Genomic DNA, 27,959 nt, shown 5'->3' with positions numbered 1-27,959 from the left:
AGGTATTATGAGATAAACCAACAATGTTGTGCAGGAAAATTGATCCCCGATTGCTTAATCTGTAGCAAAGTCGGCCTACAGCTGGTCGCTGCTGGCAAACCCTGTTATCCCACTTCACGGCATGGATCTGAGCTCTGTTGCAGGGATCCTCCAGACCTCAAAAGTCTGCATCCTAATGAAAAAGAGCTGGAGAAGCAATTGTTAAAATGAGCTTTCCACCTAAGACAATCCCATGGTTTGATTTTTGTTAAAGAAAGCTGGGCATTTTAGCCCTGCAGGCATCTGTCAATTTAGAATGTTTTAGTAAGGGTCAGATTTTAAATATTAAAGACATCTTCTGGTGTTTAAAAGTACAAAGCAAGACCTGTTGGCATTCCTTCAGTGTACTTCATTCATCAGCAGTGTTTGGGCATCGTCTGCCCGCTTGTGAATTCCTTCAAATACAGCACAAAATTAATTCTTGGGAGATTGACACCAGAAAGTGTGCTGCTTGCTGCTGGGAGAAGCGTGTGCTTCAGGTCTGTCATGTGTTTATGTCCTTGCTGGAACTGGGGCTGCCAGTATTGACCAACAAAGCAGGAGCTGGGACAGAGGCGCATGATGGAGCATTTAGTCACCTCGTCCCTACAGCGAATGGCTGGGCTGGACCCGGGCTTGACAGCAATCCTGGGCTGGGAGCAAGTAGTTCAGGCTCTGAGCAAATAATGATAAATAGTCCTTTGTGGATGGACTTAACTACATGAAATAAACAACAACAAAGAGTGCTCAGGTCATACCTGCCCTTGCTTATAACAGAGGTTGACAGCCTGGATCGGTGATTGGGGCTGCATTGTTTAGTAAGGTTTAAAGAGCTGCCTGACTAGTTGCATTTGCATTGACTAAGAGTTTTTTAGCCATTGTTTTAAGTTCATAACCTGTTCTGTGCTCTGGTGAATTATTATCTGAGGAAAATGTAACAATAGATGACCACAGAAACATCCAGCCCCAAACAAAAACCTGGCTGCTGGTGGCTTGGTAACTACTGGAAATCATACGTTAGCTTCCAGCATGTTAGACCAGCCACTGCAATAGGTCAGGGAGGGACAGGGCAACCCCCGCATGTGTTACCAGTGAAATGGGAGTGTGAATCACCCATAGGACTACAAAGGTTTTACTGGAAAGTTGGAAAAACTCTGCTAAGGTAAAACCAATCCAAGGCTTAAGCCAGGGAACCACAGAACAGCAAACCACTGCCCTGTGCTATAGGATCTAAGTTGTCTGTCCTCTTTCTCAGTGCTTTTACACATATTTCAGTGTCTAATGCCATGAAACTCCCTGTTAAAACAGGTTTGTGGAAGGTGGGGTTTCTGAACAAAGCAGTTGTCCACCTTTAAGGCCATGGGTTTAGTCGATAAACACAATAGTGTTGATGCAAAGTACTGGGATTCACCAAGGCATTCCACCAAGTATTGTGTGACACTTGGTTTGAAATTAGCATTAAATGGAATTAATAAGGCATACATTTGATGGCAATATTAGATAAGGCAGGCACTGGCCTTTGAAGTTTGTTTAATGAGCTGATTGTTAATGGGAAGATGTAAATTACTGAGAGCCCTTCCAGCAGGGACCTAAGGAGCTGATGATTCATTCATCATTTAATATTGTTGACTCTAATCTAGCCAATAATATATAACATCTGTCCTGGTAAAGTAAGCAGATGACACAACTTCTGCTTCTGTGTAAGAGCAGTCTCCTCACTGAGGAAACTTTGCTGTGGCTGACTTACTACAGATTTATGTCTTGAGCTTGTCTGACTGTCAAGTCTGAGAGCTATTCACTCATAACGAGGTTTTTCCTGTGGCTATAGCATCAAGAAGGCACCTTCCCATGGGGATTCCCTCATGCCTTCAAAGCAGACATCTAATGTGGCTACAGAAACAACACTTTCAGGGTCCCTCCCCATTGCTTGGCTGCTTATGTAATGACACATGTAAGAAATGAGTCATCCTTGAGGCTCTTCTCTCTGCCAAAGGTTGGATCAATCAGTGCTGGGTTGTGAAGGGAGAGGACCACACAGTCACAAAGGGACAGCATGCTCCTGGGAGTGAAGAGCCAATGTGACAGGGATGGGCACAGGATGCTGATGCTTGAGCATGGCACCCCCTTTCCGTGCTTCCTCATCCCAAAGGATGTGAGGGGCTCAGAGTAGCTCAAAGAACGGTTACAGAAATGATGCAGGAGCTGATAATCATGGTTTATGGGGGCTCTTAATGGGCTTTAAAAACTCAACATGTTACACTTGACAAATGGAAAGTCATGAAGCAATTCACCTGTTGTGTACAGGTAGTTGCAGCTCATCAGGGGCTCAACACACTTGGGTAGTTATACGGTGGTCAAACTCAACCCAGAAGCAAAGCATTAATGAAGGCAGTTGGGCATTGAGACAGCTTTCCAGGGATGTTATGAATGAGGTTGCTTTGCAGGGAGGTAATTCGGGAAGCAGGGGTGGCTTTCCTTAAGACAAAGGGATCATGCTAGCTGTGGGCTGCCATTCTTCCCTGTTCTTGAATTCACTGACAAGCCCTTCTGATCTTGATACCTGCACATTTAGCACGTGCCTGCTGGTTCATCATCTTCAGCCATGAGCTGCTGGGAAGAGAACAGAAATCTGCGCTGCCCCAGCATGCTTTATGCATGCAGGTCTTTGTTAAGGTCTTACGCTCCAAGCGTTTAGCCTAAGAAGTTCATGAAGTTCATGGATGGATTCAGAGAATGGGCTGCTGCTTTTGTATGTGTTCCAGAAGCCATCTTCTACCTTTACCCCAGCAAGAGCTAGAAGGATCTGCTTTCTGTCTAGGAAAGGAGAAGAAAATCCAGAATAATCTACACTTAACTATTCTAGAAGGAGTCAGCAATAGGCCAAGCATTTTTCATTTATGTTCGCATAGTTACAGCTCCTTCTGACAGTCTGATTTTGTGGTTTGTTAACAAAACTTCGGAGCCTTACAGTTGGGGGTGAAATTATTCCAGCTGAATTCTGGGAGGCTCCATGTGGTGAGGTGCAGGGCAGGGGTGCAAGGCAGTGTTTGTGTGTTCATCTGCCCTCCCTCAGGAAGAACAGTCCCCAGCACCAGTGCTTGTCCATATGTCCCTTTCCAGCTCCTCTTGCCCATGTTCACCCTGAACACTTCCCAGGGCAGGGAAGGAGCACTCCAAAGCTCCAGCCCATTGCAGGAAAGATGCACTGCCATGAGATGGATTATTAACCCTAAGCCTTGCACAACCTCCTGAAACCAGGGGGGTTACCCTTACGCATGAGGAAGCTTTGTCTGCTCCCCACTGCTGGCAAGCACTAGCCCTCTGTAGGGCTACTTGGTAGTAAGCCGCTGCCATCAAAGGCACCGTTGTGGTATAATCAGGTGGGGAATAGTTTTGAGCAGCAGCTGACTATACCCTGGTTTTGTTTGCAGGAGAGAGTTCTCCGAGCTGCTGGAGAAGTTTGGCTCCCAGAGCAACACAGGCTCTGCACGGAGCTCGCCGATCCTGCACGGCAGCAGTGAGTAGCTCAGAACACCTTTGGGCGAAACCAAAAGCCCCTCTTGCTGCTGAGAGAGTTTTCCTTCGCCCAGTGTTATTTTGCAGAAGCGGTGATTGGATTTGTGTAGGTGTTTGGGTGGAGGTTTGAAGGAAGATAAGTCCTGCCTGTCCTTATTGCAAGCACTTAGTGCAACCCCCAGGGGCAATTGAGTTGGGATTGTAACTGCTTGGCAGATCCCCACACTCTGCTTAACTGATGTGCTGGGCAGGTAAACCCATCAGCACCCATCTCTGCAGCTGCAGCTTTCTGCTATGGATTTCAAAGCATTTCAGCAAACATTCATTCAATGATTATTATGTTTTCATTTGCAAATGGGAAAAGTTTCATGAGACACAACGAGGTTAACCCCAGCAAGATGCCAGCACACCAGATCAAGTGTGCATAGGGAAAGAAGCCATCCCTCTGGCTTAGCATCCCACCAGAAGGCTGCTGACCCTTCCCCTATGCACAGGTATGTAGGGCTGGCAGAGGGGTGACAGTCTCAACTGGAATTGTGCTGAGGCAGCTCCAAGTTTCCTCTCCATGAGCAATACACTGAGGTCTTAAACGACCATGAGATTTGTCCCAAAAAGCCAGGAAAATGGTGTTAGCTCTCAGTGGTAGAGTAGGGGAGGAGGGTGATGCTGGAGTACTTGTGTTCCCTGCACTGACTCTGACTTTGCTGTTCAGGTCGGTACCTGGAAAGTACATCCTCAGGCTCCTCCTCGCGCTCCCAGAGCCCGCTGCTGCTGAGCCCTGCCAGTTCCCATGGCCCCTTCATCGGGAACCCGCTGCATCCCCCGCACACACAGTACGTATGGGTCACACGAGGCCAGCCCCCCAAACCTGTCCCTTGGTCAGTCATGAAGATCATAGAACCATGGAATGGAAGGGATCTTAAAGCTCATCCAGTTCCAACCCCCTGCCATGGGCAGGGACACCTTCCACTAGAGCAGGTTGCTCCAAGCCCCTGTGTCCAACCTGGCCTTGAACACTGCCAGGGATGGGGCAGCCACAGCTTCTCTGGGCAACCTGTGCCAGCGCCTCAGCACCCTCACAGGTAAGAACTTCTGCCTAAGAGCTCATCTCAGTCTCCCCTCTGGCAGGTTAAAGCCATTCCTCCTTGGTGTGTCCCTACAGGCCCTTGTCCAAAGCTCCTCTCCAGGTTTCTTGTAGCCCCTTTAGGCACTGGAAGCTGCTCTAAGGTCTCCCCAGCACTAACACTGTTTTAGAGGTAGATCCGGTAAATAATTCCAGTGCTTGAAGAACCGCTTTGTCCATCCTTATGCCCTCTATACAGCCGTACCACCACGGTGGGAAGGAGACCACAGCATCTTCTAGAAGTCCTTATTGTGGTGGCATCTTGACTGTTCCTGGGAAGCCTGTGCCCAAGAGCTGAAAGCTTCCCTGTTGAGGCAATCAATATGCCTGCAATATGGTTAACCATGCAACTGCTCCTCTTCCTCCCCTCTGGTACCCAGGGGGAAGCTGTAGCTTACAGCCCACTGAGGAGACCCTGCGCAGCACCTTTATTGACCATGTCATGAGCAGAGTATTTCTCAGCTCAAAGTTCTCTGTGTTTGAGTGTTTCTGCAAGGCCAGTGGTGCTTTCAGAAGGTGTTTCAGAAGCTTGTTTTCTATTGCCCTGCTTCTGGCATGTTGACATCATGCAACAAGAGCACAAGCACTGTCCTCTTGATGCAAATGCTCCTGACGCCCTTTGCTTTGGTGTCAATAGCGGCTGCCTACAGACACTGCATCCTTTTGTCTGCAGAGCACCTCCTGGAGCATGTGTTTTCATGTGGTCATCTGTCCCTTTCATATTTCACAGGGTCAGAGGTTGGGATGGGCAGAGCTTGTTTGTCTGTGAGTCTCATCTCTGGGTGCTTGGGGTTGCCCTCCTCAAGAGGGACAGCTCAAAGGGTGTTAACAGTTGTGGAATTTGGACCAGTCGTCCCCAGGGCTTGCAGCTTCCCTTCTTTTGCCAGCATAAACAAGCCAAGTTGCTGGTAAAGAGAATCAGCCCTCACTGCAGAACCAGTAAATCCTCTTGCTAAATACCAGCTTATTAGGGATTTGCAGAGGACAAATATTTGGCACCAGAGGTTTAAGCTGCTTGCGTGAAGTGAGAGACCCTTGCAGAGGAGAGGCCAGCTCATCTACTTGGCAGCTGGTTTGGACAAATGAGACACACTAGCTCTGCTGTTAACCCACTCCAGGCTGTGGTATAGGCTGGAAGGGACCTGGTTTGGTGGTCTGCTCGCTCAGCTACTGTTCTGCTTGTCTCCGTGGCACTGCCAGTGCCCCATGGTATTCTCCTGGGAGAAGCAAGAGCTGTTCGAAATCCCAGACCACTGATTGCAGCTGAGCAAGGTCAGCCACAGAGATGTAATTTTGGCCACAGGTCTTTTCATGCATGTGGCTGCCACCCCTTCTGCTCACCACAGGTTGTTCCTAGGCTGCGGCCTCTCATCATGGTGTCACCTGAAGTCCCATCACCCCATGGAGCAACGGGACTCAGATATGATTCAGTCTTGCCCGAGATAGTGTCTGATATTTTGATTTTAAAGGAGGGGTTTAGAGCTAAATTTTGTGATATTGTTTTCCTAAAATATTTCTTAGAGCAATGTTTTTTCATAAGACTAAGCTGCATGCTGCATGAATACAGTCCCTTTCCCCACCAAAGTCTCTCCCAGGGGCACACTGCCGGTCTGGGAGTGCTCCATCACTAGGGTGTCTGACCACTGGGGATGGCATTGCTGGGAGCATGGGGCAGTGATGCACTGGTGTCACTGTGAGGCATGGGATGCACATCGATAGCTATCGTTGTGTCTCAAGTTATCAGATAACACAGGTAGGACCAGAAACTGCAGCCTGTTTGGTGATTCGCTGCTATGGAAATAAACTGAGAAGGAGAAAAGCCAGCTGCCCCCAGCCCATGAGGAGGAAAAGGCTCGCTGATCCCACCAAATCCTTCCCCCAAACCTCCCTGTTGCAATGCTGTCCATCAGCGCATGTCTCGTCAGTGAAATCTCTGCTCCCACACTCACTGCAATCACTAAACCTCCCTCCTGGCACAGAGCTGCCTGCTGTGGCCTGCTCTTGGTGGTTGGTTGGGTCCTGTCTAGCAAGCAGCTCTCAGAGGGTAAGATCCAACATTAGTGCTCCATCTGCAGCACATCCTTGGTTGGGCAAGTCATCTCTACCATTGCCACCAAAGTCAATCACAGGTGGTGGGTATTTGCTATAAAGGTGCTTAAGGGCTCATTGCTTAAGGCATCTTGTGAGATTTTGAGTCCAAACCTCAGGTAAGACACAGCTGTGTTCAATCCTGAGTTTCAATTTAACCTTTGCTTACGGCTGCTTAATAGTTGACAAATCTGTAAGTTGGTATTTGGTGATTTAGCTGAATTCAAACAATAACCATATTGATCCTTTATGTGTTTTTGCCTATAAAAACCCAGACTGCCAAATATATTCTTGTTAAACCTTTAGTTTCTTCTCTCTTTATTTGCTAAATACAAATAAGTATTCCCCAGCATTTGGGATTATGCGAGCCAGTCATCTTCATAAAGCTGCACAATGTCTGCTGAGAAACAGGAGTCCTAACCTCCTCTTTCCATGGTTGGGTGGAAGAAATGATGCAGAGGAAGGAAAAGTTGGGAGAAGTTAGAAGGCTCGTGCATGGAAAGAATCCCAGGCAGTTTGTTCAGTGACATGGGAAAATAAACCAGATCACCTGGAGTCACCTGCTAACATCTTTCCCTTGCAGCTACTCCACTGAATCAGGAATCCAGAGCATTTCTGTAGCAAACTCCTTGGGCTTAGGGCTGACAATCAGTGGTGGATCCAACAGGCCTGATGGCCCCATGATTTATGTTCAAGAGCTTCTGCCAGATGGTGACTGTTACAAGGTAAGGCAGTGTGGAGACCCTCGGTGACTTTCCAATGGGGGCCTCTCCTGGAGGCTGTGGCTGTTCTGAAGCAACTTTTCTAAGAATAGATGAATAATGTGTTGCATGGACTAATGATGATTTGTGTTGCAGGAGGCGGCTTTGGGCAGAGAGACATTGCTTCTCAATTTGCTGTGACTTTTTCCCTCTTTGTTTAGGATGGTCACCTCCGGCCTGGTGACCAACTAGTCACTATCAATAAAGATTCTTTGGTGGGCAGCACCTATGAAGAGGCCAGAAAAATAATTGCAAAAGCCAAATTAAGGTGGGCATATAACATATTTCCTGTCATCATCATGGTGCTGTTGAGTCTTAAGCAGAAACTCTTCATTTTATACCAATGTTTGGCTTCAAGAAGAATGAGGCTTGTTAGTCTTAAATGATGCTTCAACATTTCACAAGGGCCTGTAGAGACAGGCCAAGGGGGAATGGCTTTAACCTGCCAGAGGGGAGACTGAGGTGAGCTCTTAGGCAGAAGTTCTTCCCTGTGAGGGTGCTGAGGCGCTGGCACAGGTTGCCCAGAGAACTGTGGCTGCCCCATCCCTGGCAGTGTTCAAGGCCAGGTTGGACACAGGGGCTTGGAGCAACCTGGTCTAGTGGAAGGTGTCCCTGTCCGTGGCAGGGGGTTGGAACTGGATGAGCTTTAAGGTCTCTTCCAACCCAAACCAGTCTGTGATTCTATGGTCCTGCTAGGTGGTCATAAGAGGAAATCTTGAGTGCGTGATCATCCTGAAGTGTAATCTAGACCTTCCCAATATTCTGGCTCTCATGAATATCCCTGCCCAGCAGAGTTCTGCAACAGAACCGAAGTTCAAACAAGCAACACAGCAGGTGAAGATCCAGCCACACTGGCGCAGGCTACACAGGCTTAAGTGAGATTTTCCTGGAGAAAGAACCACAGGCATGGAAGTTCTGCAAACTTGTGCTTTGTATTTTCTTGTTGTTAAAATGTTGTGTATTTGTTGTTTGTTTAAGACATGAGGGAAGCACAGAAGTGGCCTTTATTCCTGGAAAGGGACGGTTACATCCTGGACTGTCAGTTCATAACAACATCCCATCACCACCTCCAAAGTCTGTGGGAAACGACCTGAGTTCCTGCAGGCTGAAGGTCCATGTGAGGTCCCCAGAGGTAGGTTGGTGTTCATCTTTAAGACTTATCTTACAGACATCAGTCCTATGATCTTTCTTTGATCAGAAAACTATTCTTTAGGGACTCCGTGGCAGTCCTTCGGGATGGTGGGAAGTCTGTAATGCTGATGTATGTAGCCCTGGTTTACAGCCAGGTATTTTAAATCTGAAATATTGTTTCTTCTGTCTTGGGTTTAAGACATCCGTGGAGGTAATGAGAGGAGTTTCATCTCCAGAGCCTGCATCCAGACCTGCTTCAGAAGTCTCAGGTTTTAAAAACACATACTCCTTCTGTGGATAGCAAACTGCATCTCATTCAACACCAGTCATAGAGCTGGAAGGGATCTCCAGAGTCGGTTTGATCTAGTCTCCTACGCAAAGGCAGGAACAACTTCCTACCCAAAGGCAGGAACCACTCTTTATTCTCCTCTGATGAGGATGAATCCGCAGCATTCCTAAGCAGCCCAGTTCTGTTCTTCACTAGTCTAATGATAAGCCAGGCTCATTCTTCCCATGAAGCCTTGCTCTGTATTTGTGTTTGCAGAGACAAGTGCTCGAGCTGTGCGTGGTGAGACAGAGTTTAACCACACAACCCTCATGATAATTTAGGTCTGTGGCTGGATTCTGTGCATTTGTCACTCCTCTCCTGGGCTGGTGTGATTCCAGGTGTATCTTCTGCCCTCTTTCACTTAAACTTCCTTTAGCAAAGGCCATCAGGGAGTTCCTTCCATACAAGCATCGTTCACAAACCATCTTTCTTTCCAGACCCTATGGAGGCACAGACTGGCGGGAATGTCATATACATGCTGCCTTTGTCATATACATGTCATACATGCTGGAGACATGCTCATGAAAGTCAGGCTTAACCCACATATGTGTAGCTGGGTGGTGCAGTTAGATCCTTCACTGGCAGAAGATTGTGCTTGTGTAATGCTGTGCATCTATACGAAATTACACTGCTATCTGGAATTCAATTGCTCCTTTCCTCCCTTTGCTCCTGAAAGATGTAACTTTTCATGAGGTATGGGCTTCAACACTAGGGAAAGTGTGCTCAGGCACCTGTGCTATCTGCCTGCCCTCAGCGCTTGCCCTGTGCTCCCCTCAGCATCTAAGAGCCCAGCTGTGGAAGCTCTGTCTCGGTGGTGCTCAGCATATCCTATCCTCTATTTTTCCAGCCATGGCCTGGCACTTAAGAAAGGCTCTGCGCTGGGCTCAGCTTCCTGCCATGCTCACTGTGATAAGTCTGTGTTTGGGGCAAATAATAAACTGGTTGTGGTCAGACCTGGGACCTCACTGGTGGGTTGGAGCAGAGCTTTAGGGAGAACCTCTATGGAAAAACCATACAAGGTTAAATCCATCCTCAGCTCTCAATCACAGTTCCAGTTTGGCCCATCTGCACAAGAAGTGTACATGGGGCCTTTGCTCTTTATGGGACAGATGGGTGGCTCTCTCTTGAACACCTCTATCTTCTACTCTTTATTTACACCAACAGATTCTGCTTAGCGACTGTCTGTGCTGTTTTGTCTTGTTTTTCTAGAGTAGACATGAAAATAATTTTCCTGTGCCTTCTTTGTCACCGGACATTTGCCCACCAGAGCTTACTGTGTCAGGTAAGAGTCCCTCTAAGCTGTTTCCTTTGTGTGGGTGACAAGCTCAGCCTTGGTTCCTCAGCACTGAGGAGGATGGAATTAATTCTGATCAGCGTTTATTCTGCTGTAGTGGAATCTAAAGGGGTGATAATGACCCTCAGCCTGCTGGGAGAGAGGGAAGGCAGCAGCTTGGCTTTCTCAACAGGTAGTAATTATGTCAATGTTTGTCCATGGTAGCAAAATTCTTTATTAAGGCCTAAGAGGTCTCAGGTATTCATAGGAGACAACTTCTCCCATTCCCAGCCTGTGGTTCAGTTACAGCAGTGTCTTTGCCCATGTGCAAAGATCATGCCAGACCTGCATGCAGCAGGTCTCCTTGCAGGCAACATTCCCTTCTGCTGGGAATGGTGGTCCTTGGGGACACAGCTTAAAAAAGTCAGCTAATGACAGCTGTGATGTACAGAGCGACCCTGGGTGTTATGCAGTCTATGATGGCAACAAGAGAGGGTGAATTCAAATCACCCTGTAGCTTCACAGGTCTCAGAGAAATCAGAGGAAACCTCAATAACCGCCATGGTCCACTGTCAATGGAGGTGACCTCCAGTAAGATACTCCATATCCCTGTGATATGAAGGTTACTCCTGCCCCAAGGAAAAGACAGGCTTTCCCTAGTGAATCCCTAGCAAGTACTACCATCATTCTCATGATGCAAGTTTGACAGCCTTTCCTTCCCTGTGCATTGCCAAGGCACTGGCCCTGCTTGCCAATCCCTGTGCCATGTTGTAATTCCCATCTGGAAGGCTGAGAGCAAGCATTGCAAGGTAAATTGTGTTTAGTCTATACCTGAGATTAGCAGGAGAGGCAGGGAGCAGACAGTGCTGGGTTGGGTGTGTGTCAGGGCTCTGCTCCCAGGGATGCCTGTCTCAACTTGGGCAAGCTCAGCAGGCTTCATGCTTCCATGCTGCTCACTGCAAAGACCCTGGGACAGGGACTGCCCTTGGTCTGTCTTCTCTGCCCCGAGCATCCTGCATCCTTGATTTCAAAGTAGGCTCTTAGGTGGCCACCACCAACAGCCAGAGGTCCCGGTGATGGGCAGTAAAGCCCTGGGTCATGTAGAGAATCCAGCAAACAGCAATGATCTAATTGCTTCCTGACTTAGCCAGGGGATTTCATTACACACAGATTTTTCATGTGAGATGCTGAGGAGGCTTTGTGTCAGTGTTGTCATCCATGAAACCAGACAACTGGCTTTGAAAGAGCAGCAGCCAGGCTTGGAGCCTAGGCCAGTGACTGCCTCTCTCTCTGTGCCTGGTGGCTGCCCTGGATGTCTCCATGTCCAGAGCTGACAGCAAAGCCACGTGAAGCTAATCCTGATTAGCCATGCATCGAAGGGTAACAGCTCTACCCTTGAACCTGGAGAGTAAAGTGTTGGTGGCCGCTCCAGCAAGCCCGTTTATTACCTCTTGCTGCTTCCCAGCTGCTGGCATTAGCAGGGCAGATGAATACCCGGATTAGGAGGATTACACTTGTGCAGCACCTCCCCTGCCTCTTGCTGCCTTCCCCTTGTGCCTGGTCCCTGCCCTGCCAGGCAGGAGGGGCTCAGGAGAAGCGGTGTTCCTCGGCAATCCAGGGCTTCTCATAATGATAACCAAATCCCAGGCAGGGGAAAGAAATTGTTCCTTCGGCACACCCCATGCCACTGGCAGAAGAAGGAATTTTGTCACCAAGTGGTGCTGACAGCTTCAGTGTGAGCGGGGTGGACAGGCAGCAGGGCTGCACCTTTCTGGAGTCTGGGAGCTCTGGAGCAGGTAACACCTTCTGCAGCCCTTTTCCCAGGGGATGTCACGGTTCCTTATAGATAATGGTTAATCATAATGGGAAAGGTGGGGTTCTCTCCAGGGAGGGAGGAGCACAAGTGGCAGGCCCTGGCAGCAGGGCTTGCGCTCTGGACCATTCCAGCTGTGAAGGCAGTGCTGGTAATGATGACAGCTTTTCACCAGCAAAGCAGATGCCGTTTCTGCCTCTTCCTCTCTCTGTGTCTGCTCACAAAGTATGTGGCTCCCTCTACCCAAAACCACTTTCCTGCCCAATTGAGGGTGCAAGGCTTTCTGCAGTCTTGGGGAAAGAAAAAGGCTTGCACTAGTGTTTTTCTACATCACCTTAAATCCATTGACTCCCTTTTCCATGGATGTTGTGAAAACCAAGGCTGCATTTTCCAATCTTTTATCTTTCGATGCCTAAAGGAGGCCTACAAAAAACCTGGAAAAGTGTTTTTGACAAGGGCCTGTAGGGACAGGACAAAGGGGAATGGCTTTAACCTGACAGAGGGAAGATGAGATCTTTCTTAGGCAGAAGTTCTTCCCTGTGAGGGTGCTGAGGCGCTGGCACAGGGTGCCCGGAGAAGCTGTGGCTGCCCCATCCCTGGCAGTGTTCAAGGCCAGGTTGGACATAGGGGCTTGGAGCAACCTGCTCTAGTGGAAGGTGTCCCTGCCTGTGGCAGGGGGTTGGCACTGGATGAACTTTAAGGTCCCTTCCAACCCAATCCAGTCTGGGATTCTGTGATTTTATACAACGTTCTGTTCCAGTTTTGCTTAATCAATCAAAGAAGGCAAAACCAAGCAAGTTGTTGGTTGTTGGGTGGTTGGTTTTTGGTTTGGTTTTTTTTTCACAGATCACCATAACTCCAGCCTCCCAAAAAAATTGCGATCAGACATTTCCAAAGTGCTATTTTTGCACTCCTAGGTCCCTGGATGGAATGTCCCATTTCAAACCCTGCAGAAGCCCAGTTTCAATAAGGGTTTGCTCCAGTATCCAATCTTTTCAACAGTGCCCTATCTCAGCCTTCTAGGACCAGATTTAGTAAATCCTGGTCTTTGATTTTTGGCTTTCTGCACGCACTTTATACTTCATGCAACACGAGTTCACAGCTGCGCATTGCAGGCACCTCTTTCCTCTTCGCAACCACTCCTTCATGAACATTTATATTTGCTTTTTCAGCACCTGCTTCAGCATCTAATCAAAAAGCAGGTTCAGGCACGAAACCAAAAGTAGCACTGGATCCTCATATCCGGCTCAAGGATGGGAAACTGGAGCTGGTAAGTGGAATGGATCTCTCTCCCCAAAGTGAGAGCTCCTCTCAACCCTCTCCCAAGGTATGCTATGCAGAAGATAATCCACTGGTGTGATACCTCCTTTGCTTGCTTAAGCAAACACAATAAGCTTAACGTGAATGGCTTCTTTGTACTGATGTTATGTGAAAGAACTGATCGAGACCCTTCAGCTTTGATTCTTGGACCAATGTCACACTTGGGCATGTGAGGACCAGGCCAGGGGGTCACTATGTTGCTTGGTTTTTGGAGGGATTAAAAAATGCAAACCTGAATAGATATAGTTGAAGAGCCCCAGCCTGCCTGTTTGCACCAAGTAAAGCTATAGCACTTGATCAGCGCTCTCATCTACACACACACCGTCCTCCACCAAACTGCCTGCTCCGGCATAATTCACCTTCACCTCTCCAGGATACCAACCAGGCTGTGCTGGGAATAGCAATAGTGATGTGGAGTGCAGAGCCACTGTCTAGCCTATGAAGGTAGAAAGGGAGAAGAGAGTGTAGTAAAGAATCCCAGTTGTATCTGAAGGGGCATTTAAGCACACTTTGTTTCCTCTTGGCAATTCCCCAATGCTCCAGGGCGCTCCAGAAGTTTCCTTCTGGCAGTTGCACCTCCCTTAGATGTAATGCATTTGACTCAGGGCTGTAGGTGCAGGCAGCTGCCCTCCAAGCTTGCTGCTGTTGCTGCTGGGGTGACCTCGGGCAGCACGGTGTGGGCGAGGGAAGGCTGAAATACAAGATATCTCACCGAGGATCCAGCCAGAACCACTGCTCCTTTCGTCACTGTATGGAAAATCCATCCCATGGGCACCATCAGAGGGCAGAGACTGGAGCTGCCCATTGCTCACTGAGACCCTAGTGAAGAGCAGAGTGTCCCTGGGAGGATCCATGCCCCCACTCTGGTTTTGGGGTGCATTTTTCCCCCTCTGGGTACTGCTGGCATTTGAGGGACCCTTGTGCAGAGCCCGGGGACTGCGAGGGCGACCCGATGCCACGAGCATCTGCTGCCACCAGACGGCAGCCGCAGCGCTCGCCCTTCCGCTGCTCTCGGGAGGGCAGCTCAGAAGCAGGAGCTTCTCTTCTAAGCCTGCATAATTCTCCCAAAGCGGGATTTAGGACTGCGTTTTCGCAGCGACCTCTGCTCGTCATGGGTATAAACGCATCTCCTCTCTGGTGGGAGGAGTGAGTACTCTCGGCTTCCCTTTTAAAAGCCAGTGTTACGAGCAGGCAGGGGTGGCAGGATCAGGACAGGCACAGCGACGTACCGGCACAACCTGAGACGGTTTTGGGGTGGCCCAAGCCAGGTGCCAACATCAGCACCCCAAATCCCAGCAGCCTCCAACACCACCTCACACAGGGGTGGTGAGCAGAGGGGCAGGAGGCGGGACTCCAATAGGCAGCATGTGAACATGGACTGGTCCCATGGGCTTGCTGGTGATAGCACAAGGATTCACCTCCAGCTCCCTTCCAGGGGACCATGCTGGGCCATATGTGAGCAGAAACTGTGTGTGAAGCCTGGGACAGGCAAGCGTTTAACTCTGGCTCTTTCCCAGAGTCTGCTGAGCTTGACTTAGTGTTTTTAAAGATTTTACTTGCTGCTGCCAGCAGCAAAGTGGGGTTTGCACAGGTTTATCTGCTTCTGTGTGGTGCCCTGGGGTTGAACAGATAATATCAGTAAAAGACAGAGCATCAGGCGTAATGAGAGAGCACAGGATGCAGTGGAGAAGCAACGTGTTTGAATGTCTCCTGTTGCCACGGGAAATACTCTGTGAATAGCTTTTATCTTCTCTGTCCCAAATGCAATTCCTGGGCAGTAAGAGAAAGAGCAGAGGCTGAGCTCTTGGCAGCTGAGCCTTCTTACAACTCCACCAGCTTTTGATAAAGCTCCTGACAGTCTGTTATAGCTGCAAATTTGATTGCAGTCCGTATAAAATGTTCTTGGAGGGATGTGAATGTGTCCCTGTCTTCCGGAACAGACATTTCTGTACACATGTAGGAAGAGAGGCTGAAAATCCAGCCCAAGCCTGCTCCTTTGGGAAATGCTGCCTGGAGAGCCACTTCCAGCAGAAACCCAGCACCAGGTGTCTTCCAGCACTTCCTTCAAAGACTTGCTTTTCCAGTATTTTTCTTTTTAAAGGCTCCTTGTTTCTGCTCAAGGTTCTTCAGTATCTTGGTCTGCATGTGACTGAGGAGAAGAAGAGGCAGTTACGGCAAAGCTTGACCACAGACTCACAGGGGACAGTGGCCTATGGAGGTGAGCAAACAGCTCTGTGCGTGATGGGCTTTTCATTTCTCTGTAGCTTTGCTGGCTGCTGGGAAAGGACAGAAGTATAGGCTGAAGGGTGGCAGGCAAGAGCCCTGCCTGCATATTGATGTAGCCTCAAAACAGCTAAGAAAAGTCACTAATACAAAAGGTGGCATTTGGTAGAAGCGTGTGTAAAATCAAATCACAGAAAGCTGGGGTGAAGGCTCACCTTCCTTTAAACCCCAGCTTTCCTCGTGAGAGCTGGCCAGAGGACATGCAGAAGATAGAAGCCTGCTCTGGTGTGTGTAACCCATCAGAACTGATCGGGCCCACAGGGTCTGCTCCCTAGGAGTTTTTCCACAAAACTCCAAAGCCATCAGCACTGTCCCCACCAGGCAGAGCATCTTGGCTGGATATTTTTGTGCAGAGTGAGCTGTGGCATCCGGAACCATTCACCTCTCCCAAGAGCAAAGGGTTTTGTAGTCGGTAGCAATAGAAATAAGGACTATTAGGGGTGTTTGGCAAATGTGCTGGCAGTAAAGATGCTGCTCACGTGGAAAGGCTCCAGCTCCTGGTGCAGCCCAGGGGGTGAGGACTGGAGGGGCTGGGACCCAGTCTACCCCCTGCAGCCCCTCGTGCTGTTCTTCCCTCCCTGCTGGAAAGCAAAACAAACTTGGATTTTTTGACTTGTCAATGTGACACCTTTTCTAATTGCTGAAGACATTGAGTTGGGGTTTTTTTTGTTGTTGTTTAAATCAGCACCATGAGAAATGCCAGCAGGCAGGAGAGTGCCTTTTGTCAGACAAATGTGGTTTTGGCTTAAAGTTTTAAAACTCTGAGGACCACATCATGAAAACTCTGCTGTGAAAATATCTGGGGTTTGAGGGATTTAAAAGTTTAAGTTTTTTTCAATTGGATAAGAAACAAGAGTCTGGTAAAGAATGTCAATAACTTAAGCTTCATGGGATTGCCCAAGAACCTATGAGTGTTAGAGAAGACTTTGGCAGTCAGTGGATGTCCTCACAATCGGTGGCATTTTCTCCTACCACACTTTTAGCACTTTTCTCTTTTAGCCTGGTAAAAGCTGGTTCTTTCTCGCAGATCTTCTCCAAGCACTCAGGGATCTGATGCAGGAGGAGCTGGATGTGGCTGGGCTGGATTCCAGCTCCATGCTCTTCACGCAGCATGAAGTGGCCAGTTTGCTGGATACATCAGCTTTTCACTCTCCGGTCAGTCCAGTGTTCTTCTACACTGAATCCATGAATCTTCACCATGAAATCCATGAAATTCTGAGATGGGAAAAGCTAAATTACCATTTTCTTATTGTTCTAGAGCTATAAAGAGAAAGCAGAAGCATGCATTAATCCTTTTGGTTATAAGAAATACTATAAAAGACCTCAAACTTCTCATTTTTAATAAGGAAATGACGATATCTATGGGATGATACGAAGGAAGCAGCCTGGCAGGGATGGAGAAGGAAAATTAGCTATACTTAATCAATGTGAGCTAATTTCACCTTGTTCACAAAATGAAAGCTCACTGTAGCATAGCTATTCTGGCTGTGTCAGGGATCAGAGAATGAAATCCCGTGGGGTGAAGAAAATCCCACACAGCTGAATTATTTAATGTGCCTTTTGATCTGTTCCATAAAACTGCTGACTCGTTTTCAAAGTGATTCTGAATCATCCTTATTCTGGGTATGGAAAGCAATATGCCTGCCATAAAGCCCCATGCCTTTGGTAAAGCATAAGCAGTGTGTAATGTCTGTCCCTCTGCCTTGCAGACCTTTGACTCTCTCAGCTGTAATGGCAATGAGGAGCTGGAGCAGCTGCAGCTGGAAATGATAGATCTGCGGCAAGAAGTCCGAAGGCTAAAGGTGGAGCCTCTCCTCTGAGCAGACTTCTTGGCTGGTGCCTTCTGCTGTAGCTCACTGTAGTCTCTGTGAGGGTAATGGTGTAGCTCGACCCTCTTAAGAAGTCACCAGTTCACATCCTGTGCATTCCTTGTTACAAAGGAGACACACCCTCAGCTCTCCTTAACTGCCTCTTTCTCGCTCTCAACCTCAAATGAAAACTGATTTGTTCGTATCACCTGGAACAAAACTGAAAAATGATTTGCATTGAAAGTATGCAGTCACTTTTTTTAGCATTGAATAAATACGTTTAAAACTACACAAACATCTCACAAATAGCTCAAGACCATGAATAACAGAAGCGCATCCTCCCATGCTGACCCAGCTGCGGGTTGCTGGCCTGGCTGTTAGCACTATGGCTGTGTCCAGGTCCATGCTCTGTAGGCATGTCACAGCCCAAAAAGCACTGTGGTGGAGAAGAGTGCACATGACTGCTTCTCTAAAATATTATTATAGGGGCTACACGACCAGGGCGTCTTCTAGGGAATGTCCTATCACTTGTTGTTTCTAATCCAGTGAAAATATTTCCTGTAGTCTCTTCTGAAAGAGATGGAGAACAGCAAGAAGTTGATGGAAGATGAGCTTCAGAGGCTGAACCAGGTTAGTGAAGAGGTTGCTGGGGGCCTTGGGATGGTTTTGGTGGTTGGCAGCATATGGTGCATTCACGAGGACTTCTCATTGCTTCCAGAAAGCACTGGGGTTCCTCTCCGAGAACCGGACGCTGCACAGCAAGCTGCAGATGGCAGAGGTCGTGCAGAGACAAGCTCACAGTGCAGAGCAGGACTACGAGGAAGTGATCCACTTGCTGGAAGCTGAAATTGCAGAACTGAAGATGCAGTTGGCAGGGAAGAAAACAAAACACGTCTCTGAAATAGAGGTAATGCAACCCCTCAGCCTGGGAAAAACCCAACAACTCTCCTGGATACTTCTTGTGAGGGTTCCCCTCCTATTTGTAAAGGAGAAAAGGAACATAGCACATACATCATTTGTTGTGTATGACCACAAGGCCAGCACGGTCTCTGGCTCTATGTTATAATCTCTTATCATTTCCACTGTCCATTCCAACAGAGTAGTGCTTTTCTGTTTGTAGCAAATGATATAAATCAGTGTTTCCAAAAGCCAAGGCTGGAGTGTCATCATCACCTTTCGCTTCTCCTTCCTGGTCACAGGAGGACATCCTGGAGCTGAAAAGACAGTTGTCCCTGGCTGACAGCCAGTTACGAAAATCAGAAGTCTCACGGAAGCGCCTGGAGATCTGCAATAGGAAATTGCTCCTGTTTGTGCAGGTGAAGTGCTGAACCAGTGCTGGTGGCATCACTGTGGCCTCTTACCTTAAGGGTGGTTTTGCAAGTACAAATAGCTTCCTGCTCCATAAGCAAGATATATTTATTTTGTCTATCTCATCCTAAAAAGGCACTGTCTGTTGGTTAGGAGAAACTAGGGAATGAACTCATATATCCTCATATACCCAAGAGCTGTGTACATGCTGTGGTGTAGGTTTTGCCTGGTGGCTCTGCTATCCCCAGCTCACCCTGTCCCACCACAATGCTCCAGCTGAGGCTGTCGAAATCACGTCCTTTAACCTTCCCTTTGTATAACTGATGGTTGTTTCTCTACACAACAAATGCAAACTTGCAAAGTGGGTTTATTCTTCCAGTGCTTTTTTCCCTCCAGATTTCCTGCAATATCTCACACATAATTGCTTTAGTCTTTTAATTGACTGTTCTTCCACTTCACTACCTGTATTGGGAATACAAGCTTGTGTAATTAGTAAACTGGCCAGCACAGGAAGCACTAGATTCGGTATATTTGCTACAGCTACTAGTACCCTGTCCCAAGAGCTCTTGAAATCAATAGGAAACAGTGGAGCAAAAGGAAGTGTCCTCTGCTTCAAAGAAGGAAGAATTAAAATGCCTCTAGACTGCAGCACTATGTGCTAGTGCCCATGCGGTTTGGGGCTGGACTTTGGAAATGGATTTGATTTGGCCCCAGGGTCAAGCATCAACCACTGGAGCAAAATATCTTCCTTTTCTATACATCCCTCAGCAATGTTTTAGAGCTCACTAACCGTGCATGGTAATGAGAGTTCACACATGCAGGTACAGTCCAGAACCCAGGGATTGCTGGTAGCAATACTGAAGGCTCGCTGAAACACAGCCTGCAAAACTGTTCTTTGGAAGAGTATTTTTATATTGCATTTCATATATTTCAGTGTTGGTATTAAAATACATAATTTAGATGTGTCTGTATGTTTGCATAGGCTGTGAATGTTGCTTGAGTTGCAAAAGGCCTTGAGATATTCGCTTCAAGGGCAATGAATAAGCAGAAGCTGATTACTGTCATATTAAATCTGATCACCAGGAAAAGCCCATGGGGTTTTTTCTCAAGAATTATTCATTCCTACAAGTTTGAAACCTTTTCTTCTCTTTCTTTTTTTGTTGCATGGCAGAACGTTCACAAGGTCCTGAGTGCAGCCCATCATTTACCAGATGAGAAAAGGTAGGAGATGGCTTCTGGGAATCGTGAACAGCAACGTGAAATGTCCTTTTCTGACCTTTCTCAGGGGAAGGTGATTCACACGTAACCTACCCAGAGTTTCTAAACATACTGTCACTTTGGAAGTGAAACCCTGCAGAAAGATGATCTGGAGGCTGCTGCTGGATTGGCACTTGGTGGGGGCTGGCCTCTGTTGAGGCTTTTTTTGGGAGTGAATAGATGAAACACTCCTCTGGCTAAGTTGCTCTTGTTAGCAGAGGCCCTAAGCAGGTTGCCTTAAAGAAGCTGAATTTTATCCCATCTGCTTTTCCTAATACAAGCCAGGTTTTAGCTTCAGGACCGTGTTCTTTTTTTATTAGCAGTTACAGTAACTCTTATGTGTGGTGTTAACTGAGTAAATCATTGGAAGGTCACTGTCCCATTGCTAATGACCTGAGCCTTCAAAAAAAGCCAGTTTGAAGACTGATGGGAAACCATTGTTAAGTTTCCAAGATGGTTACTTCTAATATAGTGAAGGAAAAATGGTTTTGACAAATTCTAAAAAATACTTTGATACCTGTCTGCAACACAATGATGTTTAGATGCAAGTATGTCTAAAAGAGAATCTCCTGTGCTATTGAGTGATCGAGATGCAACCTCCCCTGAATGCACAGAGTTTACATAGAATATCCTTCATGGGAGGCTGGCCAGGATGTTCAATGACCATTCTATGATAGATGTATTGATGGCACTTTCCATATTTATAAGAATCAACAGTGAAACAGAAGAGGATAAAACAGACGCAGTCTCAGATACATCTCTTCCATCTTCAGATCTTGTTGACCTTTTGCTATCAGAAGCTAAAGAACTGCTAGCGCCAATCCTCTCCAGCAAGGATGGTAAGCACTGAATTAACTGGAGAAACCTGAATCCAAACAAGTCTCCAAGATGTCTCTTAGGGTTATTTACAGTTTCCACCACCTTCTATATCCATATTTCTTTGCCATACCAGTTAAGCTTTGTATACATGTACCTGATGCTCTCCTTCTAACTGAGATGTAATTGCCCTCCCTGTATCCATGTGACTCATCTTTGAATCCGAAATGCAGACTCGCAGCGTAAGGAGGCAAAGGGTGTAACTTGTGCCCAGGGCCAGAGGAAAGGCATTTCTCCAGGGGAAAAACTGAACAGCCAGGAGGATGGTTTCACAGAACAGTAGAAATGCTGGCTGAAAGGAACTTCTAGAGATCAGGAGTCAAATCTTCTGCTCCAGGAAGGACCATCACACTAGATCAGATCTGTGGCGGGTTTATCCAGCTGTGCTTTCAGCGCTGGTGCTGGAGATCCACAGTCTTTCTGGATAATGCATTCCCCACGCTGCATTATGCTCTCATGAAGAAGATTTTGCCAACATCTAGTCTGAACTCCCCCAGGTGCAATAAGTGGCCACTGCCACAGTTATACTGTCTGCCACTAGGAGAGCTTGGCTCCAACATCATTCTAACTGCGCTTGGGTAGGAGTGAGATTGCTTCTCAGCCTCCTCTCTGCCAGGCTAAACAAGCCCAACCCCCAGCCCCCGCCAGCCTCTCCTTGCAGGTTATGAGCCCTGGGGCTCCCTTTGCTGGACCATGTCCAGTTTCTCAAGAGCTTTGAAGCAGGGATCCAAACCCTCATTACACCATCCAGGTACAACTACTGCAATGCTGAGCAGAGGGGAACAGTAATCTCCCTGCTTCCTTGGTGTACAGTCAGCCTTGACTCCCTTCCTCTCACATGTCTGTGGATGGGAGAAAATCAGAGAAAAGGCATCTAGCTCCATGGGAACCAGAATTAACTTTTCCAGTCTGGGTCTCTGAGCGCAGTCCATGAACTATAAACATTTACTGGCAGCAGTTATCTGACCCCACTTGCCTCTTTCCATGCAAAACAAGAGTTTCTGTTCTCCTCCATGTCATGACCAGGTGAGCATGCAGCCCCAAGTAGGTGCCCAGTCTTTACTCTTTAATGCTATTCACCAGCTAAACATGGCCAAGGGCCAGCGTTGTCTTTGTTTCAAAGCACAAACACAAGGAAAATAATTGTAGGCTTTAAGGAGCACCTCTGATATATGAGCATGTCAGCATTTTCTGAGTTCCTGCATCATTTAAATGTGCATTATCATCATGCAGCAGTCCTACTTGCATTGGGCATGTTTTCTAACCCTACACTTATACTTGGCTGTTTGCTTCCATTTGCAGCTTCGCCATGTGACAGGGACCAGTGCCTGCCTGCTGAAGGAATCCCAGATTACAAGGAGTAGGTGTCAAAACTGCTGGTCTGTAATACACAAACTAAAAATTCCTGTTTGTTTTGTCGGGGTGTTTTAATCAACTTTTTTGCTTGACAACTTTTAAGCAGATAATCTAGTAGAGGCCTCCAGATGGCTGTGTCACAGAAATACATCCCTTCCTAGACAGCAAGAGACTTCCTGCCCTACACAGTGAAGTACAGTGTGAATTCCTGGGTCTCTTTTGTTTTCTAAACTGTTATTTTTCCTTCAGGCCAGATTGAAATGTACAGGTCTATGGCTTGTCTAGCTGGCATTTTTATAGACCACTGTGTGTTCTGAGTAAGGGAAAAAGCATCACTCAATGTGTTAATCTTTTATATTGGGGTATCAAGATCCTCAGAAGTCCCAGCCAAGGAGAGCAGGGCAACATGGCTTTGTTTGGACCTTCAGTGTCTTAAGAATTTCCCTAAAACCTCTTAAATGGCTTATATTAACAAAGCCATGTCCTAAAGATATCTGTTGAAAGGGCATTTTGAGACCTAAATGTCTACATCCACTGTCTTAGCTGATCACCTTAACTCAACCTGAACATCTGCCAACACAGCTTTTTAGTTAGGTGCACAGTAGACATTTGCAAACCATGGTTATGAAAAGCATCCTTCAGACAGACAGATGGACAGCACAATCCACTTAGCCATGCAAGATCCATGGCCTCCTCTTCTTTCCTAAATAACCAGTATTGTCTTCCTGTTATCTTCTGTGTCCTTCTCCCCAAACTATGTAGAACATATTTCATTCCTCATTTTCAGCCACCTTCATCAGAAGACCACGTGGCCCCCTCCTGCAAGCCAGCCCAAGAGTGACCAACCGCAGACACCAAGTCCAACCAGCGAAATGCCTCAGAAGCCCACCTAAACCTCCTGTGGCTTGCTTGTGTTACAGACCACCACATAGCACAGCTACTGCTGTGCTGGGAGATGGGAAGGACATATCACGGGGTGCTTCAGCTTCCAGGCAAACTAGACTGAGAAATGAGCTTTCTAACACGAGACTATCTCTTCCTGACTACCCAAGACTTTTTCAGCAACCTCCCCTGTGCGTCTACCTCCAAGTTACTATACAAGGCTATTTGCTCACGGTTTTGCAGCTTTATAGGAAAAATACTCTCAAGAGGCTACAAGGGCCTGGATTTCACTGACAGCCTTTTAGAGCTTGTATTCTGGGCAGTAAAAGGAGCACGAACATACTCAAGGGACTCAGGGGTCTCCAGCAGATTCCTTTTGGTATTTCATATGAAAAACCAAAGCATATTTAGCGACTGTAATCAAAGCAGCTTCATCTGTAGCTTCCTAGATGTCTTGGGATAGGTACTTCTCTTTTTATTCTTTTTGTATCGCTTCTCCCAGCCGCAATGCTTGAAATGCAAAGCACCAGCTCAGCTACTTGGTGGACAAAGAGTGCAGAGATAACCAGCTCTGTGCTAGCGGTGAGGATGTCTTGCTGAACACCAAGCGCTCCCCAGAACGCAGGAGAGCACATAGTGAACATAGCTCAGTAAAGGCCCTGCAGCATCATCTGGAAATTAGATACACATGATGCAAGATTGTATTGCAAGATAGCAATCTTGCATCATGTGTATCTAGTGGATGGGGTAGAGCTCCGAGATGAACAGAAGCTCTGGAAAATAAAATGGAAACTCTACTCATAAGGCAGTTGCTTTCTGGGTTGTGATTGCAGTTGCTAGTTCAGTGTCTCTGCGACAAAGACCTTGCCCGAGTCCATTTTTTCCTTCCTCTTATTTTGGCAGCTCCTAGCAAGATGCATTGAGAAGCTGCAGGAAAATGGGGTGCATTTTGGCTTCTACACAGGATTGTTACGATAATTCAAAGTTCCTTTGTGGGGGTTCAAAGCATATGGATCCTTTATAGCCTAAAATAAAGGCTTGAGAAAAATCACGACCCCCACCAATATTTACTGTACTCAAAAATATCACTGCACTGCTAAAACAGTAACTGTGTAGTGGACCTTCACAGACACATAAATAACCAGTCTGAAATATTGGTTAAACTCAATTTCATAGCTCAGGGTAAATGAAATCTTTTGAATGCATGCCTCAGAATATAAATGAAAGGACTTCTTTTAAAAGGAAACATAATTCTTTGGACCACTCACAAGGAATATTCCCAGGAAGGAGATGCTTGCAAAAAATATTGATCTTAGGATATCCTATGGCTAACAGTTTGTTCCCAGGTGCTCCTGTTTTGATGGAATGATAGTAAATACTGGTGTTACTTTTGGGTTTAGCCCTATGGCTTTGTTCTGATCTCATGTGTTACATAGGCAGGGCAGAGCTGCAGGAAGACAGGTAAGAGATGCACAGAGCAAAATCCAGTCTCACCAGTTCAGTCTAGCCTGTCTCTGGAAAAGAGCCTCCAGTTCCCCTGGGGTTAGATGGCAGATCCCAATCTGCTCCTAGCAGGGTGTCTTCAAAAGCATTTGGCCGGAGGTTGCATCCTAGGGAGATGTCTCCAGCCACTGCTCGCCACACTTGCCAAAGTGTGCAAACAAGATGTTGGGAAGCAGCAGGTCTTCAGCTGTACTGTGTCATTACATATACCCAAGGGCACTTGAGAAACCTAGGAGAAAAGGGACAAACAGAACTGTTTAGGCCAAACTTTCATCTTGTGGAAGTCATAAAGTCATAGAATCCCAGGCTGACAGGCATCTTGAGGATCATCTGGCCCAACCTTTCTAGTCAAAGCATGACCTAGACTAGATGTTCCAGCAGCCTGACCAGCCCAATCTTAACAGTGTCCAACACTGGGAGATTATTCCAGTGGCTGGTTGATCTCCCTGTGAAAAATTGTCCTCTTGTGTCCAGCCAGAATCTCTCCAGGAGTAACTTGTCTTCACGTGACTCCTTGTAAAAAGGGAGTCTCTGTCTTCTTTGTAGCCACCCTTTATGTCAACAGGAGCTTTGCTACTAACTCTGAGAATCATGGAATTTTCTCAGAACACATGTATTGAATTCCATGTTCCTGCACACTGGAAGGGCGCAGCCCAGGCCTGTCCCAGCAGGGATCAGTTACATGGGCTGAAGGAGAACATACTTGATGCTGCTTCCATAAACAAGTTACTTGATTTTAATGTCCTAAGAAAGAAGATTTTGTATAAAAGTATCACAGTGGGTGGGGGCTTGCATGGGCCAAGCCTGACAAAGCTCAAACATTGTGATGTTTTGTGATGCTAAGGCAAGGCAGAGGATGGAACCAGTGAGATGCTGACCCAGGGCTGCTGTATTTTGTGTATCCTGAGCTGCCTGCTAGCAAAGGAGCTGTGAAGGTATTAACCTTTTAAAACAGGCAGACAGTTATGTGCTCTCGGCTTACTGGCAACCTCTTTGGAAAAGAAATCCTCCAGGTTCCCGTCAGCCACTGGAGATCCTTGCATCGTGTAAGGATCAAGCATTGTGTGCTTTTCAAAGCAGTCATATTCCTTAGCTGGTTTCCATTAATTCTTTGCATTTATTATGTTCCTTTTGCCTTTGCTTGAAGCACAGAAAATTTTCTGTTCTCTATTAATAGCATTGTTACTAATTGCTACCTTCAGAGCAACGTTGAAAGCTAAGATATGACGAGAGATGTGCTCCTGGAGGTGATGTTGATTTCAGTGACCCAGAAGAATAAACCTGTGTCATGCTTTATTCCCAGGCATGTGGAAGTAGGCAGAGCTCAGCAAGTCATGGAGCAACAACTCCTCACAGTACTACTGAGAGGCAAAAAGGGAAAGGAACAAACAGCATAAAGGAACAAACAGCACAAAAAGAGAAGTCAGAGTCTGTCATTTAAACAGGACTCATTTTATTTACACAGGGTCTGCCCAGCACTCTTGCAGAGAGCTGGATTCTGTCTACATTTGCAACATGACAGTGTGCTTCTAAGATTGTGGAGATGTGCTTCTGTTACAATGTGCTGTATCTAAGAGGGTCCCAGTGTGACTGAACAGAAATAAGGAGGAGACTCTGAGGAGACCCTGAGGAGACCTTAGAACAGCCTTCCAATACCTAAAAGGGCTACAAGAAACTTGGAGAGGGGCTTTGGACAAGGGCCTGTAGGGACAGGACAAGGGGGAATAGCTTTAACCTGACAGAGGGGAGACTGAGATGGGATCTTAGGCAGAAGCTCTTCCCTGTGAGGGTGCTGAGGCCCTGGCACAGGGTGCCCAGAGAAGCTGTGTCTGCCCCATCCCTGGCAGTGTTCAAGGCCAGGCTGGACACAGGGGCTTGGAGCAACCTGGTCTAGTGGAAGGTGTCCCTGCCAGTGGCAGGGGGTTGGGACTGGATGAGCTTTAAGGTCCCTTCCAACCCAATCATTCTATGATTCTAGGAGGAGTATTTCTGCTAAAAATGAGTCCTGCATGGTATCAGACCTTCCTGAGTGAGTAAGATGGAAAATAGCAAGTATTTTATGAGCCACCAGAGAATATGCAAACAGTCCCCTTAAATGGACATAACAGACCATGTTCAACACATTCCATGTGTATAAACTCATAAGGATGCATTGAAAGAGCATCAGCATGGTCAGGTGTTGACCTGGAAGATTTGGGGTTTAAATACCACTGACATGATGGGTTTATTTTGTATTTTTCTTATTGAAAGCAGAACTTCGGTTCTTAACAGTTGGTGGGTCAGAGGCTGGGAGACCTCTTTCACTCACAGAATAAACCAAACCAAGATATGGCCATCTAAGTACTTAAACAGCTACAGAGAAGGGAAGGCTGGGCAGGTAGCCACCTCAGCATTATCTTGAAAGGTGAATGTAGCAGCGAGCCATTAGCACAGCGTTTATCTGCAGCCTGGTGGGTAAAGTAACTGAATCTGCTGTAAATGTGCTGGACTAGAGCTCATTAGCTCTCCGGTTTCACCTCCACCCGCGATCTCTGCCATCTCACTGCGTAACCTTGGGCAGCATGTTTCATCTGGTTTGAACCAGAAAAAAATGGAACTGAAGTGTCAGCTTCTCAGAGTGGCACCGGGAAGGCAAAGCTCAAGGGGATACAGGGCACAATGTTCTGGCTCAAAAGGATCTGGCGGATGCTGTGGTCTGAGGTACTGCTGATCTGCATGTTCAGTGAAGAAAGCCTCAGTATTTTAACTTCTGCTGGCTCTCGAAACAACAGATCCAACTTTTGCTTAGCTTTTGTGAAATGGAGCTAGGTTAAGTGCAAAAGCATTTTCCGTGTTCAGTTCTGGGCCCCTCACTGCAAGAGAGACATTGAGGTGCTGGAGTGGGTCCAGAGAAGGGCAATGAGCTGGTGAAGGGCCTGGAGTACAAGTGTGAAGAGGAACGGCTGAGGGACCTGGGGGGGGTTTAGTCTGGAGAAAAGAAGGCTCAGGGGGGACCTTATTGCTCTCTGCAACTGCCTGAAAGGAGGTTGTAGTGAAGTGCGGGTCGGTCTCTGCTCCCAAGGAACAAGTGACAGAACAAGAGGAAGAGGCCTCAAGCTGCACCAGGGGAGGTTTAGGTTGGGTATTAGGAACAATTCCTTCCCCAAAGGGTGGTCAGGCATTGGAACAGGCTGCCCAGGGCAGTGGTGGAGTCACCGTCCCTGCAAGTGTTCACAAACAATGTAGACGAGGCCCTCAGTGACATGGTTTAGTGGTGGCCTTGGCAGTGCTGGGGAATGGTTGGACTTGATGATCTTAAAGGTCTTTTCCAACCTG

At 47.2% G+C, this 27,959-nt stretch overlaps 1 protein-coding gene across 1 annotated transcript in view; it reads left to right on the top strand.

Annotated features, from left to right (window-relative positions):
* Positions 1-23,881, top strand: part of LOC115606667 (syntaxin-binding protein 4-like) — a 36,905-nt gene extending 13,024 nt beyond the window's left edge. Inside the window, 17 exon segments of the mRNA XM_030482991.1 lie at positions 3,450-3,535; positions 4,247-4,367; positions 7,329-7,470; positions 7,668-7,774; positions 8,485-8,638; positions 10,175-10,247; positions 13,224-13,321; positions 15,493-15,589; positions 16,682-16,809; positions 17,364-17,456; positions 18,027-18,092; positions 18,181-18,369; positions 18,662-18,778; positions 19,942-19,991; positions 20,736-20,866; positions 22,206-22,263; positions 23,047-23,881. Of these exon segments, the coding sequence (XP_030338851.1) occupies positions 3,450-3,535; positions 4,247-4,367; positions 7,329-7,470; positions 7,668-7,774; positions 8,485-8,638; positions 10,175-10,247; positions 13,224-13,321; positions 15,493-15,589; positions 16,682-16,809; positions 17,364-17,456; positions 18,027-18,092; positions 18,181-18,369; positions 18,662-18,778; positions 19,942-19,991; positions 20,736-20,866; positions 22,206-22,263; positions 23,047-23,152 (1,816 nt within the window). The 3' untranslated portion in view covers positions 23,153-23,881.
* Positions 23,882-27,959: the final 4,078 nt, after the last annotated feature.

The sequence above is a fragment of the Strigops habroptila genome, chromosome 4 (assembly GCF_004027225.2).
Source record: "Strigops habroptila isolate Jane chromosome 4, bStrHab1.2.pri, whole genome shotgun sequence".
Lineage (NCBI taxonomy): Eukaryota > Metazoa > Chordata > Aves > Psittaciformes > Psittacidae > Strigops > Strigops habroptila.
The sequence above is the reverse complement of the archived record's forward strand: the minus strand, read 5'-3'. Positions and strand labels throughout refer to the sequence as shown.